At 42.2% G+C, this 14,273-nt stretch overlaps 1 protein-coding gene across 1 annotated transcript in view; it reads left to right on the top strand.

Moving 5' to 3' along the window:
* The first annotated feature begins 9,210 nt into the window (after positions 1-9,210).
* Positions 9,211-14,273, top strand: part of LOC310998344 (protein kinase C epsilon type-like) — an 86,106-nt gene continuing 81,043 nt past the window's right edge. The window contains exon 1 of the mRNA XM_083988332.1: positions 9,211-9,565. Within this exon, the coding sequence (XP_083844458.1) occupies positions 9,215-9,565 (351 nt within the window). The 5' untranslated portion in view covers positions 9,211-9,214. The remainder of the gene's footprint in view (positions 9,566-14,273) is intronic.

Raw genomic sequence — 14,273 nt, 5'->3', positions numbered from 1 at the left:
TTTGCAAACCCACCACCTCCCCAGCATCCACCTGTGGGCTCTGTCTCTTGATCCCTTGTGGGGGGTCAGCTTCATTCCCTGTAAATGTCTGGCAAGGCAGATCATTCAGGGAACGAATATGAGTCAGAGCCTGACGCCAAACCTGCTGCAACCATGCTCAAGAATATGCTATCCATGCTGTGCTTCAGCTTGCTATGCTTATGCTCAATAAATGATTTCTTCTCATTCCAGAGTTGTCTGATTGAAATATATATACTTTGCTATATGAGTCATTTCAATATGAGCAACGGTATCGAAAAAGTAACAGGGGAACAAGCAAACACCACCAACTGCTCACCTGTGATGATTAGCTAGTACTGAAGGCGGGAAGAAACAGCAGCTAGCTAACAGTTCTCCAACTGTCTTGAGCTAACCAGAGCTAGCTAGTTACTGTAGCAACCACCACTGGACTGAAACACTTCCTTGTAGGCAGCATCTCATAAATAACAGCGATACTCAAACAGTAAGAGCCGAGGCGATGAGAAATTTGAGAAAGCAAAACGAATTGGTGCCATAGATGTATTATGCTAACTGCTAACAACCATTGAAGGAAAGAAAAAACCGTCAAAACCGCGGATGGATACAATTTGTAACTTCCGGTCGTGACTTTCACAATAAAATCAGAGATCGGTTACTTTTTTTTTATATATTATATATATAGCCTATATATAGCCTATATATATATATATATATATATATATATATATATATATATATATATATATATATATATATATATATATATATATATATATATATATATATATAAACAATTTACCCATCCCTGGCAACAAATACAAATTATTATTACTATTATTATTATTATTACTTTTTTTTTTTTTAAAGAAGAAGAAGAAGAAAAAAAGATCTGACCACTCAAGATCACTAGGTGCCTTTGCAGGTGTAACGAGTAGATTTTCAAGATGGACGACGGCACGGATTGCAGGCTCGACCACGGCGACTATGGAGATTTATAGTTCGGGATTTGACGTTGGATTATGGGGCGTAAAAGCTGCTTGTTCTCGCCGCTTTGGACGGGGCCATCCGCAAAAGCGTGGATATGTTTAAGGTAAGATCCTGGATTTTACATAGGATATGTTGGGTAGAGTGTCGGATTCAACTACTGATAGCCTACAACTCACCCACTTCATCACACTATGGTGTTTCTGTTCCTTACCTTGGGCCTGGTACCTGTGGATATCAGCAGCTTAGTGCTACTACAGGGTTGTGAAATCTCCTATCTTGAGTCCCAGTGGGTGATGAGGGTCTGTAGTGCTGGTTTTCAGTATGTGGAGGCTACTGTCTTCAGATTAGTGTAGGCTACAAGATGGGACAGTCCAAAAAGGCCAGCTGCTGTTGTTGATTTGGTCTTGTGTGAACTGTGTTTGTCCACTGAGTTGATGTTTGCTGTGAAAGGCTTTACACTTCCTGTGTTTTCATTTGGACCCAGTAGTTTGTTGTCCAGTCCACACATCTGAACCAGTGGCTCGGTTGTTGTTCCTGTTCCTGTGTCAGAGTTCATATCACTGCCTTACATCCTTTTGTCCATCAAACCTCCTCATTGTGTTGGAAATATGTGGTGTTCAGTCAGAGGTCCTGTTGTTTGCTTGTCTGGGTCGATGATGTTCTGCCTGTTGTCATGTTGCAGGTGTTGCCTCACGCAGTCTCCACTGTCTCCATAGTTGGTGTGCATGGCTCTATGTTTTGGTATGTAAACAACATTTTGCGTGCTGGTTCTTTTGCAGTAAACTTTCAAGTGTAGTGAGAAACTTTATTGGATTTGCTGCGAGAGCTCTGCAGCTCAATCTTTATCTGTGTACTTCAACTCCCTTAAACAATATCAGAAATGTTAAGCCCCTTTCTCTGCTTACGTCACAGTTTGCATCCTTCAACCTCTGTTTGTGCAGCAGTTCAGCTTGACTTGAGCCAAGAAGCAGCAATCCCATTGTGATTCTCTCAGAAATTTCTGTCTCATTTTTATGTTTTCTTTTTCCAAACTACACAGGGTCAGGAATTAAGTTTTAAACACGACTCAGATGACTGAAAAATTAGATAAATATTTCCCAATTTTCATCTAATCAATGTTAAATTAATTAAGTTTCGACAACAAGAACTATTTGATTATGGTTTTAAATAATATATAGGCACGAGTTTTAATGGAAACCAAAGCTGACTGTAGTGGATTGCGTCCAAAAACGCAGCGTCCTGCGTGTCAAAGTCAAAGTTTCTGTGTAAGATCCCTAATTAAGGGGGAAAAATATGATTTGGGGAAGAAGATAAATGAACAAATCAGGCAGTATCGCAGTGACTGCTGGTGTTCGTGTAAAAGATCCATCTTTATCTGCTAAATATGATTAAGACAGGTTTTATTTTGATGAGTTTGTTCCTTCATACGCAGCACATTAATCTATATTATTTAAATATTTTAACCACTTTTTCCCCCCCATTTTTTTTTCATGAGAAGCCATCCAAAAGTCTCTCTGGTTGCTTTGTCATTCCCTGCTCTCCTCTCACTTTACAGTCACATTTGGCTCCTCAGGTAACTCCAGGTGACTCTTGTTTAGATGCTGTATTATCTGAATACAGGCGGTGATCTGGCATCCGGCCACCTCTTGAGGAAACAGCTGGTTTACTGCAGGCTGGCTTTTCCTTTCCACATCTCCTCCTGGGACACAAAGCACTACCTCAGTGCACCTTGATGCTACTAATGCTGACGTGCACTTTTTTTTTTTCTTTGTCCTAATTTTGCAGGTCTTTTGCCAGCAACGAGACCATCTGCCTTGCCTCTAAATTAGGGAGTGTATTTATCAAATGTCCTGTGATGGGAATACTGATCCGGGTTCTACGTTGCCTTCCTTTGCAAGTCGGGGAATAAATGACAAGGTCAAGGATATGGAGATACGCACCCTTCTCCCATCAATATTCATTAACTTTCTGGTGGGATATGAAATGGAAAATTAATTGTTTGTAAGAGTTTGGTGTCACAAGTGTTGATATACTGTGAGTTTGTGCAGGGAGGATGTTTCTGGAGGTCATATTTAAGGGATAGTCATGTTTCTTGGTGTTTTCTAATCCAGACAATTAAAAGTCATCAAATTCCTGTCTGTTCAGTCTTCAAATGCGTTTCCAGTCTGATCAACATGAGCTGCACAAATCTACTAGTTTAATGCTCCAAGGGACAGTAAACAGTGTTAGCCTGTGCCTCGCTGTTAGCCTGTGGGAAATTGGTTTGGCTTGTTGTTATTCCTGCTGCTTGAGTTGAATCCTATTATAGATCGTTTTTAACCTCCTCCCAAGGGCCAAAGTAGGAATATTGATTGGCTTACACAAAGAACCCACTGTGAGGAAAATGAAAAAGAAGAAGAAGGAAAAAAACTAATATTGATTTTTGACAGTTTGTTTATAATTAAACCGCGGAATAACTAACTGCACCGGAGGGAAGTGGATGAATGAGGATTATGAGGATATTGCAGGATGCAGAGCAGGTACAGTACATGCAAAGTCATTGGTTTTGCTGCTCATCGTCTTCCTCTTTGTGCTCGCATTCATGTCTTTCACCACCAGCTGCGTGGTGTTTAACAGAGCAGATGTGCCATAAAACATGTGCGTTATTTCTGCATATTCCCTGTCATCACGGCCATTTTTCCAGACAAGCAAAGAGAGAGGGAGAGAGAGAAACACACACACACAAACACCAGTGGAGCCTGAGAGCATGGACAGTGGAAGTCAGAAAGAGGGGAATTAAATGTGAATTAAATGGGCTTTAGTAAAAGATTATAAAAAGATTATCATTTTTGATTGATGTTTGGTGGCCCCTGCTGTTTTAGAGCTGCTACTACAAATGATGCAGGAATATAAAGTTTAAGTGAAACATACTTTGTGAATGTCAAGGTTCATTTTTGACCTTGGAAACAGCCGTTTTTAATCCTAGCACGAGGTTTGAGCTTTCTGTCATGTCGCTTGGTCTTCATTTGCGAATAGATTTTGTTCAGGATTATGAGGATATAATGATGGAAATGTGATTAATTGACGTCTTTAGGAGATAACTTAAGTAGTCAAGGTGCAATTTTTTCTGTCACAAGATATAATTGGTTTGACTTTGAGAATAAATAAATCTAGAAAGAAGTGAGTAAGAAAAAATATAGGAATTGGAAATGTAATTTAAATATTAATAGCTATGAGTGTTCACACTGTATATTTATATTATAGAACATATAAAAAACAAAGCTACATATGTTATGAGGAGCTTTAGGGGAGATTTAATTCAAGCTGGAGATGGATTTGGATCTCCATGCGGGGTCAGAAGTTCAGTCAGGATTAATAATTTTATGCATGTCACAGGAGACAACACGTGTCACATTTGAAAGTGAATATGGTCGGTCATGTATAGGCACTGGGTCATCGGTTGGGAATCAAAGATTAAGACCAAATTTGGGAAAATTTGACCCCCCTCTGTGTTAATGAAAGCTGACCACTACTGGAGAGAGTTTTGAGAAAATGCAGACTAGATTACTATTGGGTGGAAATAGATTTAATTAGTTAGAAAATGCGACATAAAATGAAGATTCCCCTCATTTTTTATTTAAAAGTAAAAATCTGTAAAGTGTTAGTCTCAAAACAGTTAAAAACTAAAGTCGATGAAAACAGCTCTAGGAATCAAACATTAAAAATGGAGTCCCTTTTAAAAGAGAGCATTTCATTCCTGCAGCCACTTAACATGGGAAAATGTTCCTTTCATGCAAAGACCGGAGATGTTACTGTCCTGGTGTGACCATAGTTACAGTTGTGATGACAACTACAGAACGATCCCATCCGCCGCTGCCAAGCCATGTTCATTTGATTTAGGGTGAGCTGGAGTCGGAGGGGAGTGGGCAGGACGTGGCCGGTGTCCAGGGGATTTCCTCGGCCTGTGATTGATTCCTATCTGCAGAGCTCAGAGACACATCGGCTGATCTGCTTAATGAGAAAACAAGTAGGAGAGATGAGACAGAAGGGCATTGTTGCTCTCAGATTATGACCCTTCCTTTAGCCCGAGCAGACTTACAGGATTATTATCTCTGTCATCACACAAAGAGACGGTTTGAAGCTTATGTTGTTCTGCACCAGGAGACACAAACATGTTGTTTTTTTTTAAACTAGAGACTGAACTTGCACCTGGTTTACACTAGATGGTAGCAAATGGCAGCAGCAGGTCTTTGTCATTTTCCTATTAAACGATTGTTTTCAACGCTGATGTGGGAGGGAATCTGCAGAAAATTATCTTCAATCGGGTCTGTAGACAAAAAAACAAAAAAACTATTTTACAAAAAGTCCCAGCATCATAAAAAGATTAAAAAAGCATAAAAGTGGCAGAAAGCAATAACAGAGAGTTATGACATGGAGCATGAAATTATTGAACTGATGTTCTCATCTGGACGTACTGAATGTTTGAGAAAACAAATAGTGAAGTAGGTTTGGTAATCTGACTTGTTTTTGACCTGAGTTCTGATTGGACAAACTACATTAATAATGACACTAGAGTCCCAACAGAGGATCATCATGCTCTTGTGATGGTTAAGCCATTATATACGCAAGAAACCAGGATGATCGAGGTCAATGGAGAGCACATTGTAGATGTAGATGAGGTCACTTACCTAGGGGCCACAGTAAGTAAGGATGGAGGAGGAATGTGAAGCAGACTTTCAAAAGCAAGAGGTGCATTCATCAAATTGAAAAAGATTTGGAACTCCAAGAGCGTCACAAGAAGAACGAAACTGAGGCTGTAGCTACAAAACGCTGGTGGTGCCGGGGGGAAATTAACAAAGGAGACAACACGACAATCGATGTGTTTCACAACAAGTGTTTTAAGAAGGGTCCTCAAAATCCAATGGCAAGACCACATTAGTGCAGAAGAAGTATTAGACAGGACCAAAATAACGACGGCAACATTGCAGAGGCAGGCGACAGGGAGAAGTGGAGATGCTCTGTGGAGACCTTATGTGCCACACAAAGTGGATAGGTAACAGGTAACATTAGCTTGTTTTAGTATGTAGTTTTGAATTTTGACCAGGAGGGGTCAGCAGCATTCAGGTTTTTAATGTGTCTGATTGTACAGCAGCTACAGGTCAGGATGCTGCATGAGGACAGAGACATGCTGTTCATCTTTGTCTTATGTTTTAGCATTTCACTCATGCCAACGACTGCTCTCTGCACTTTTTTATTTTTATACATCATCCAAAATTGACTTGCTGACATTAGATTGTTTTTTTTGTTTTTTTAAAGACTATTGAGCAGCTGGTTATAGACGTCCACACACTTTAATATGTTTTACTAGTCCCTTCAAACAAAAAACTGGAGATTTCTAAAGATCCACTCAGGTTCAAAAGCAAAATCACGAGATAGATGCACATAGATGGTCATTTATTGACTGATAAAGAGCCAAAGGTGATGGATGTTTGTCTAATGTATAAGTAATTATTTGTGTACTTCCTTCTGTTTCACTTTAATAACTTCTGAGCACATCCACTGACTTTAACAACCTGATTTTTTTCTCTCTTTTCTTTTTTATTTTATTTTACAATGTGTTTGTTAAAGGATCAGTCTTCTTCGTGACTTGCTGTTGAATTGCCGGTCTCAATCCTCCTGTGTTGCACACTGCTTGGACACAGATAATGACTAAATGCTATCTGTGTACACATAGTAGAAATGTACTTGCTCCTTTGTGTAAAATGTGAATTGCTGTTGGCCTTGTGCTGCATCTGCCAGATACAGTATGTTCCTGCACTAATGATTTAATGCCCCGAAGACACATTCCTGTACACATGGTACTGTACACAGGATGTCAGAGTCTTCATCTAATATCATTTCAAGTCAGGAAATCACATTTTTCCACTTGTGGCATTGATGAAACACACACACAGCCAGCGTCATGTATGCAATCTAGGCATTTTGTGTAGAAAGCAGCAAATCAAATCCCTCTGGTATCTGCCAGCTCACATGCCTGGCCACTTGCAAATGGAGTATTTGGTTTTTACTCCAGTGAGAATTCAACACAATAAAACGATGATTTTGCAAACGGTGCAGGCTGCATGCAGCACTTTCGATTCCAGCTATGACGACCTGACAGTATTTTTCATTGATGAAACTGCTGCTAAAATCCCCAATTGCAACACAGTCTCACAAGTGCAGAGTATTACTCTCTACTCACACACTTGCACGGCAGTGAGGTAGAAAACGCCTTTTCCTGAATAGGACTAACAATTGAATTTGACCCTAAGTAGATCCAAATTCCAGCTCTAAATGATGCTTATGCTTTTTCCAGTGATGATTATGAGCTTAACTGTGTAAATCTATTGTAAATCTAATTATTTTCCCATATGAGATCACAAACTAAAAAAAACTGTCTAGAAAATGAGTTATTTCTGTGCAATGTAAATGTTTTTACTGCATAAACTGCACAGTGCTGCACCAAGCGTGGTCATGTGGCTAATAGGCTAAGTAATATGGCATGCAATCATCTCTTTGAAATTCCACACATGCCTCGCATATCCCTGCATTCACCCCCTAAGGCATCATCTTTTATGGAGTTGGCAATTGGCCTTTATTGAGTGGATGAATGTTCATATTTCTGCACCTGGACTTCCAGCAAAGGGGAGGAGGAGGAGGAGTGGGGGGTGAGGGGGCATGTAGCTGGCTCACATCCACATTTCCAGCCTTTATTTTTCTGCATAAGAGAAAAGGGTCTGCACACCTGTTTCACTGCATTTTCAACAGTTGGACATGCACAACAACAACAGCAGCAGCAGTTTGCAGTCGTGCTGCTGTTCAACTCCACCTGGGCGTTTACAGAGAGCCTTGCTCAAGGGCACCTTGGCCGAATGAAATGCTTTAAAAAAAATGTATTTATGTATCCACACCCACCACTCGTATATTCACCCACACGGCCGTGCCCCCCTCTCTCCTCTCCTCTCCCCAGCTCCCTAAACACCTCCCTAGTCTGGGCTGCGTCGCACTCCCCAGTCTGTCTGTCACACACACTCCAGGCTCCGAGAAATCTGACGTGTTTTTCGCATTTCCTGCACCAAGAGAGAAAGAGACGGAGGCAGAGAGCGAGAGAAATAGCGAGAGAGAGAGAGAGAGAGAGAGAGAGAGTCGGTGGAGGCAGCCAGCCAGCCCAGCCAGAGGTATGTTGTCCACCACGGGAAGTTGAGCTCGACAGCAGCCAGTCAGTCAGTGGATGAACCAACCCAGGCCGTGCAGCAGCAGCAGCAGCAGCAGCGAGCAGGAGGAACTAACTAACTAACTAACTAACCCCTCCGCCCTGCGCCTACCTACTTACCTACGTAGCTGCCTGTCTGCCTACCTACCGCCTGGATCTGCCCCTCCTCTCCTCTCTGCTCCTCTCCTCTCCTCCTGCTGCGGTTCTTCCCACCCAGCCGCTGTCTGGTCGCAGCGGCTCCCAGCAGCAGCAGCAGCAGCAGCAGCAGCAGCAGCAGCTCAGACATCTGGAGCCTCCGACCCCAACACGGTGCAATGCTGCAACACAGCCCGGTAGTGTTTCCACCACGGTGCCCCGCTGCTGCTACAGCCACCGGAGTTTAGGCTACTGACTGAGGTAAAAAAAAGCAAAGAGAAAAAAAAGAAAAGAAAGCATGACAGACCGACTCACATCTGGGGCCTTTCTTTGCTCATGTGTTTTTCTGCTGACTGTTGTTACTGGAGCTCTTCATATTTCTTCCGCTGACTTCTAAAAAGGAGGCTGCTCCAGGTTAAAGGACGTTTCTCTGCAGCTGCGGTTCATTTTTTTTTATTTTTTATTTTGTAAAAAAGGAAATTGGCTGCTATTCGACAAGAGAGACAGAAGATAAATGAAAGGCGGCACAGTGTATCGTTTTCTGTGTTAGCGTTTTTTTTTCATTCTCAGTCATACTGAACCGAAGGGATACATATAGGATAGTAGGCTGCTACATACAGGCTGTGCCCGCGAGGACCACCGGTTGAACAGAGCCGTTATTCAGCCCGTTAGAGCACGAGGAGGTGCGTTATTGTGAAGTGGAGGAGGAGAAGGAGGAGGAGGAAAGGTAGGCTGTGTGTTTTTCCTTTTTTTTTTTTTTTTTGGAGGGGAGTGTAAACAAGTTCCAGTTCAACTATCAAGTGTTTTTTTTTTTTTTGGAGAAACCGTTTCGTTTCCCCCGCCATGGTGGTCTTCAACGGGCAGCTGAGGATCAAGATCTGCGAGGCTCTGAACCTCAAGCCCACCGCCTGGTCCCTGCGTCACGCCGTCGGCCCCAAGACGCAGACCAGCTTCCTCCTGGACACGTACATCGCGCTGAACGTGGACGACTCGCGCGTGGGCCAGACGTGCACCAAGCAGAAGACCAACAGCCCCGCGTGGAACGATGAGTTCACCACGGACGTGCACGACGGCCGCAGGATCGAGCTGTCCGTCTTCCACGACGCGCCCATCGGCTACGACGACTTCGTGGCCAACTGCATCATCCAGTTCGAGGACATCCTGCACAGCAACGCCAAGCACTACGAGGACTGGGTAAGACACACACAGACACACACCTCAGTGAAGGTGCCTGTGGAAAAAGTAGCCCACTTTATTAAAGCTGCAACGAACAATTAGGCTATGTTTAAAAAACACAGTCCTGAGAGACCAACACTTAAGAACCATGAATATTAATATATTTGCACTGAGGTAAACCTGAAAAAAGATCATAACATTTGAGTATGATGAGAAAAAAGGGCAGAAAAATTGGTATATGCACCAATTTCTTGCCTTAGATAAAGTCTTCAAACTGTTTTTTTTTACACTAATTAGGCAGGAATATCAGATTAGCCAATAATGCAGAGAGCACCTAACTTAATATTGCAATTCAAATCGGAGAATCCCACGCTCTAGGACCTTCAGACTGGTTAGTAATCCAGGAGGAACCCAATGTCTCATGGATAAACGTCTTAAACAATGTTATTATATACTGTCTATGTGAAAACTTTAGCTCATCGTCTCAGGTTTAGATGATTAAAGTTGTAAATTCACTCTTCGAACCGGCTCGGCCTCACTTTACTTGTACTTGGACTTCACTTGCTCCACCTGACAGCAGTAGCAGCAGCATCATTCCTCTGTGCGCTCCGATTGGCCAGTGTCACCGAACACATCACAGGAGTTGTCAAACACCGGGAGCAGGCAGATGAATCTAACCATGCAGGTCTGAGTCCGGGCCTTGTGATGCTTCCCAGATGCAGTAAATGGGACGAAATGATCGCTTGATTCTTACTGTTCTTGTTCCTGTTGTTCCTGTCCTGTCTGTTGGGGTTAAAGATCACACAAAGCCATGCAATTCCCGATATATTATCTGAAAAAACGATTATTCCATTGATTTATCAGCAGTTTTGGTAATCGATTAATGGTCAGAGTCATTTTTCAAGCTGTAGTACTGAACATTTACTCTCCCTGAGATTCTTAATGTCTCCCTGAGTTAAGTTGCATAGTATTTATATTACCACATTCATTCACTTTATAGTGACGCGTGCACATCATATGGCACATACACAGGGTTGCAGATACACAACACACACACTCATAAACACTGACAGTACAGCTCCTGTTACCTTTGTTGTGCTCTTGTTAGCTGAACCAGTGACCCACAGCAGTGCTGAAAAAGAGCCAAGAGTTGGCGTGTGTGTGTGTGTGTGTGTCTGTGTGTGTGTGGGGTGGCCACACACACACATGATACATACGCACACAAGCAGCATGAAGAATCTGTTCATTGTTGTCTGAAGCCGCTGAAGCAGACGAATGTTTGAGTGTATTATTGATGAGGCCATCAGGTCCATTAGAGATGGAGGCAGAGAGAAAGAGAGAAAGAGGGAAAGAGAGAGGGATCTGGAGAGAGAACAAGATGAAAGAGAGGAGGAGGATGATGAAACAGGAGGAGGACAGGATGGAGGAAAGAAAAGTACAGCTCCAAGCATATTCCTCACGGCGGAAATCTTTAAAGACTTGCAGGGCCAGAGACGGTCGGTCAGGGCTGCAGCAGGAGCTGTGTGATGTTTCATATGCTCTGACAGTAAAGGTTCAGTTCTTGGCTTAAGATTTTTGGAAGAAGATGAAAGTGAGTCTTTGTTGCCACTGATGTTCTGGTGGTGGCTTTAATTATCCAGAGTAGAGGTTAAGTCATATCTCTGATCTGTTCTAGCGACCTACAGTATGAGAAAGCCTGCTGAAACTTTCTACTCATTCTTCTCTTCTGAGAAAAGGTGAACGTGTTGTTTTTTTTTAGGTTGACAAGGTGGTCGCCTGGATTTCTTTAAGAGTTTTCTAATTGGTTTAAAGGGATAGTTCACCCAAAATTGAAATTTTCATTTCATTTCATTTCTTCATTGAAATTTCATTATCTACACTCATTATCTACTCACCCTCATGTGGACTAAGGGCTGGGAGAAGTTTCAGAGTCCTCCGTGGCTTCTCTGAGTTACAGGGGGTCTCAGCGTAGCAGTGCATGTCCATATAACGGTTGCAAATGGATACCAACTGTCTTCATAACAAAAAGACACAAAATCCAAATACCTCCATGCTGCTCGTATGTAATGTCCGTTTTGTATTGAAGCCCCGAAATGCGAAATTGTCCCGAAAAAATTAAATAAGTCTATATTTCAAGCTTGTTTGTAGTGGAAGCTTCTTGAAGCTCCTCTTCCCGGTTCGTCCAAATTTGACGAATCGGGAAGAGGAGCTTCCACTACAAACAAGCTTGAAAAATAGACTCTTTTTTTTTCGGGACAATTTCGCATTTCGAGGCTTCAATACAAGACGGACATTACATACGAGCAGCATGGAGGTATTTGGATGTTTTTTGGTGTGGTTTGTTACGAAGACAGTTGGTATCCATTTGCAACCGTTATATGGACATGCACTGCTACGCCGAGACCCCCTGTAACTCAGAGAAGCCACAAATAACTCTGAAACTTCTCCCAGCTCTTAGTCGACATGAGGGTGAGTAGATAATGAGTGAAATTTCAATTTTGGGTGAACTATCCCTTTAAAGTCAAGAAGAGACCATTACACTGGTGGTGTCACTATATTTAATATCTATTCATTCAGTGGAATGAAAGGAATTTTTTGATCAGTCTCCTCCGAGCTTCGCACCTTGTGTTGGTGCACGTTGTAAAGGCGTTCCCGTGGACGTTCCAGGTTGAACATGTCTTGACTGAAGCTGCATCGTGCGTTACGTAATCTCAGACAAAGAGAGACTTGACATCACAATGAGGGAACCAAACAGTCTGCAAAGTTTCTTCAGTGAGTAATGCTAACGTAAGCTCGGCTCTGCACTGGGTTTGTCATCCTGAGCAGTAGCTGAGGCTCTTCAAGATAATGTCTCTGACTCTTGGCACTCTGGCAGATTTAAAGGGATAGTTCACCCTAGAATGATATATTTCGCTCATTATCTACTCACCCTCATGTTGACTAAGGGCTGGAAGAATTATCAGAGTCCACCGTCCCTTCTCTTAGTTACAGGGGGTCTCGGCGTAGCAGTGAATTTCAATGCAACGGTTGCAAAGGGACACCGGAGCTCTTCGTAAAAAAACACACACAAAAAAACATCCAAATACCTCCATGATGCTCGTATGTAATGTCCGTCTTGTGCTGAAGCCCCAAATTGCGTAATTGTCCCGAAAAAAATTAAATAAGTCTATATTTTAAGCTTGTTTGTAGCGGAAGCTTCTCGTCTTCTTCTTCTTCTCCTCTTCCTGGTCCGTCCAAATATCGCGTGATTTGCGCCGGCGTCAGTGCGGTTACTGCGAATCACGCGATATTTGGACGGACCAGGAAGAGGAGAAGAAGAAGACTCTGATAATTCTTCCAGCCCTTAGTCAACATGAGGGTGAGTAGATAATGAGCGAAATATCATTCTAGGGTGAACTATCCCTTTAAGGAAAATACCAAAACTTCAGAGTGGAAAGCAGTTGTTTTTGTGAGGAATAGGGCTGGAAAAGTTTGAATATCAGCCTTGAGCAGAGAGAAGTGACTTCCATTAACGTCAATACAGGCCCTGTACTCTATAAGACCTCAGGCACTGGTGGCTGGAATATATACAAAATAGTTGAAGGCAGATTTAGAAGTAGTAGAAAAAAAGGTATCAGTAGAGGAAATGCCTGCAAAAATGAAAGATAAAATGATAGGAAACATTAGCCTAATGGTGTAGCTTGGTGAACTTGTTTTGTTTATGCAAATGTAGATGGTCAGTCAGCTCTGAAATGAACCTAAAATCATCTACTCTCCCTTGGAAGTCTGCTATGTAGCTTGCTAGCTCAGCAGTGGTACGACCACTCGGTCTCCATCCTTCCATCCATTCTCTTCCGTTTATCCGAACTCGGGTCGCAGCAGGTCAAGCTAAGTAGTCCAGATGTCCCTCTCCCCAGACATGTTTTCCAGCTCCTCCTGGGGATGAAATATATAATCTCTCCAGTGTGTTCTGGCTCTACCCCGAGGCCCCCTACCAGTTGTGGTAATAATTAAGTTAAACCAACAAACAATGGTTTTATGATGGTGGGCGGTGATTGTTTAAAATTGCAATAATACAAAATCACAGAAGTCCTGGAGGCTCAGTTTCCGCATCAAGCTGCGTTCATCAACCACCTTTGATACGTTTCCTGTAGTTACTGTATGTGGAACCTAGACCTGCTTTATAATCAACAAGATGCCTAACTTTTTATAATGTGTGAGCTTTCACTTACCTCGCTGAACAGATGGTTGAATAGGAGATGTTGGAGCAGAAAGTAAGAAAGAGAAAGAGAAGTGACCACGTGGTTTAATATGGATCTAGTCTATGGAGTCTTGCCTCTGTTTGTTCATCCTCTGCCAAATGTTTCTGGATTTGTAGGATGTGCTCAGAAGCATCTCCAACATGTGCAGTCCAGAGTCAACAAATAAAAAATGTATTTTTTTTTCTTTAAGTTATTCTTTCCAAATATAAAACATATTCCACATAAATGTACAGAGAGATTATTTATCTTCTTCTCTTCAGTCCATCTTGGATGTCGGCTTTCTTATATGAGAATATCTCACTGCAATAAAGATCGTCCATGATGGTGTTGTGAAGAGAGCTGACGGAATGCTCCTTTGATAATATGAAAGGAAGACTTCCACTAAACTTTACCATTAGCTTGATGGAAGATCATTTGGCCTGAAACCAGACTGTAAAACAGGGGCTTCTGAATACAAGGCCTGATTTATTTGTTATTTTTGGGCT

The sequence above is a fragment of the Trachurus trachurus genome (genome assembly GCF_905171665.1).
Source record: "Trachurus trachurus genome assembly, chromosome: 15".
NCBI lineage: Eukaryota > Metazoa > Chordata > Actinopteri > Carangiformes > Carangidae > Trachurus > Trachurus trachurus.
The sequence above is the reverse complement of the archived record's forward strand: the minus strand, read 5'-3'. Positions and strand labels throughout refer to the sequence as shown.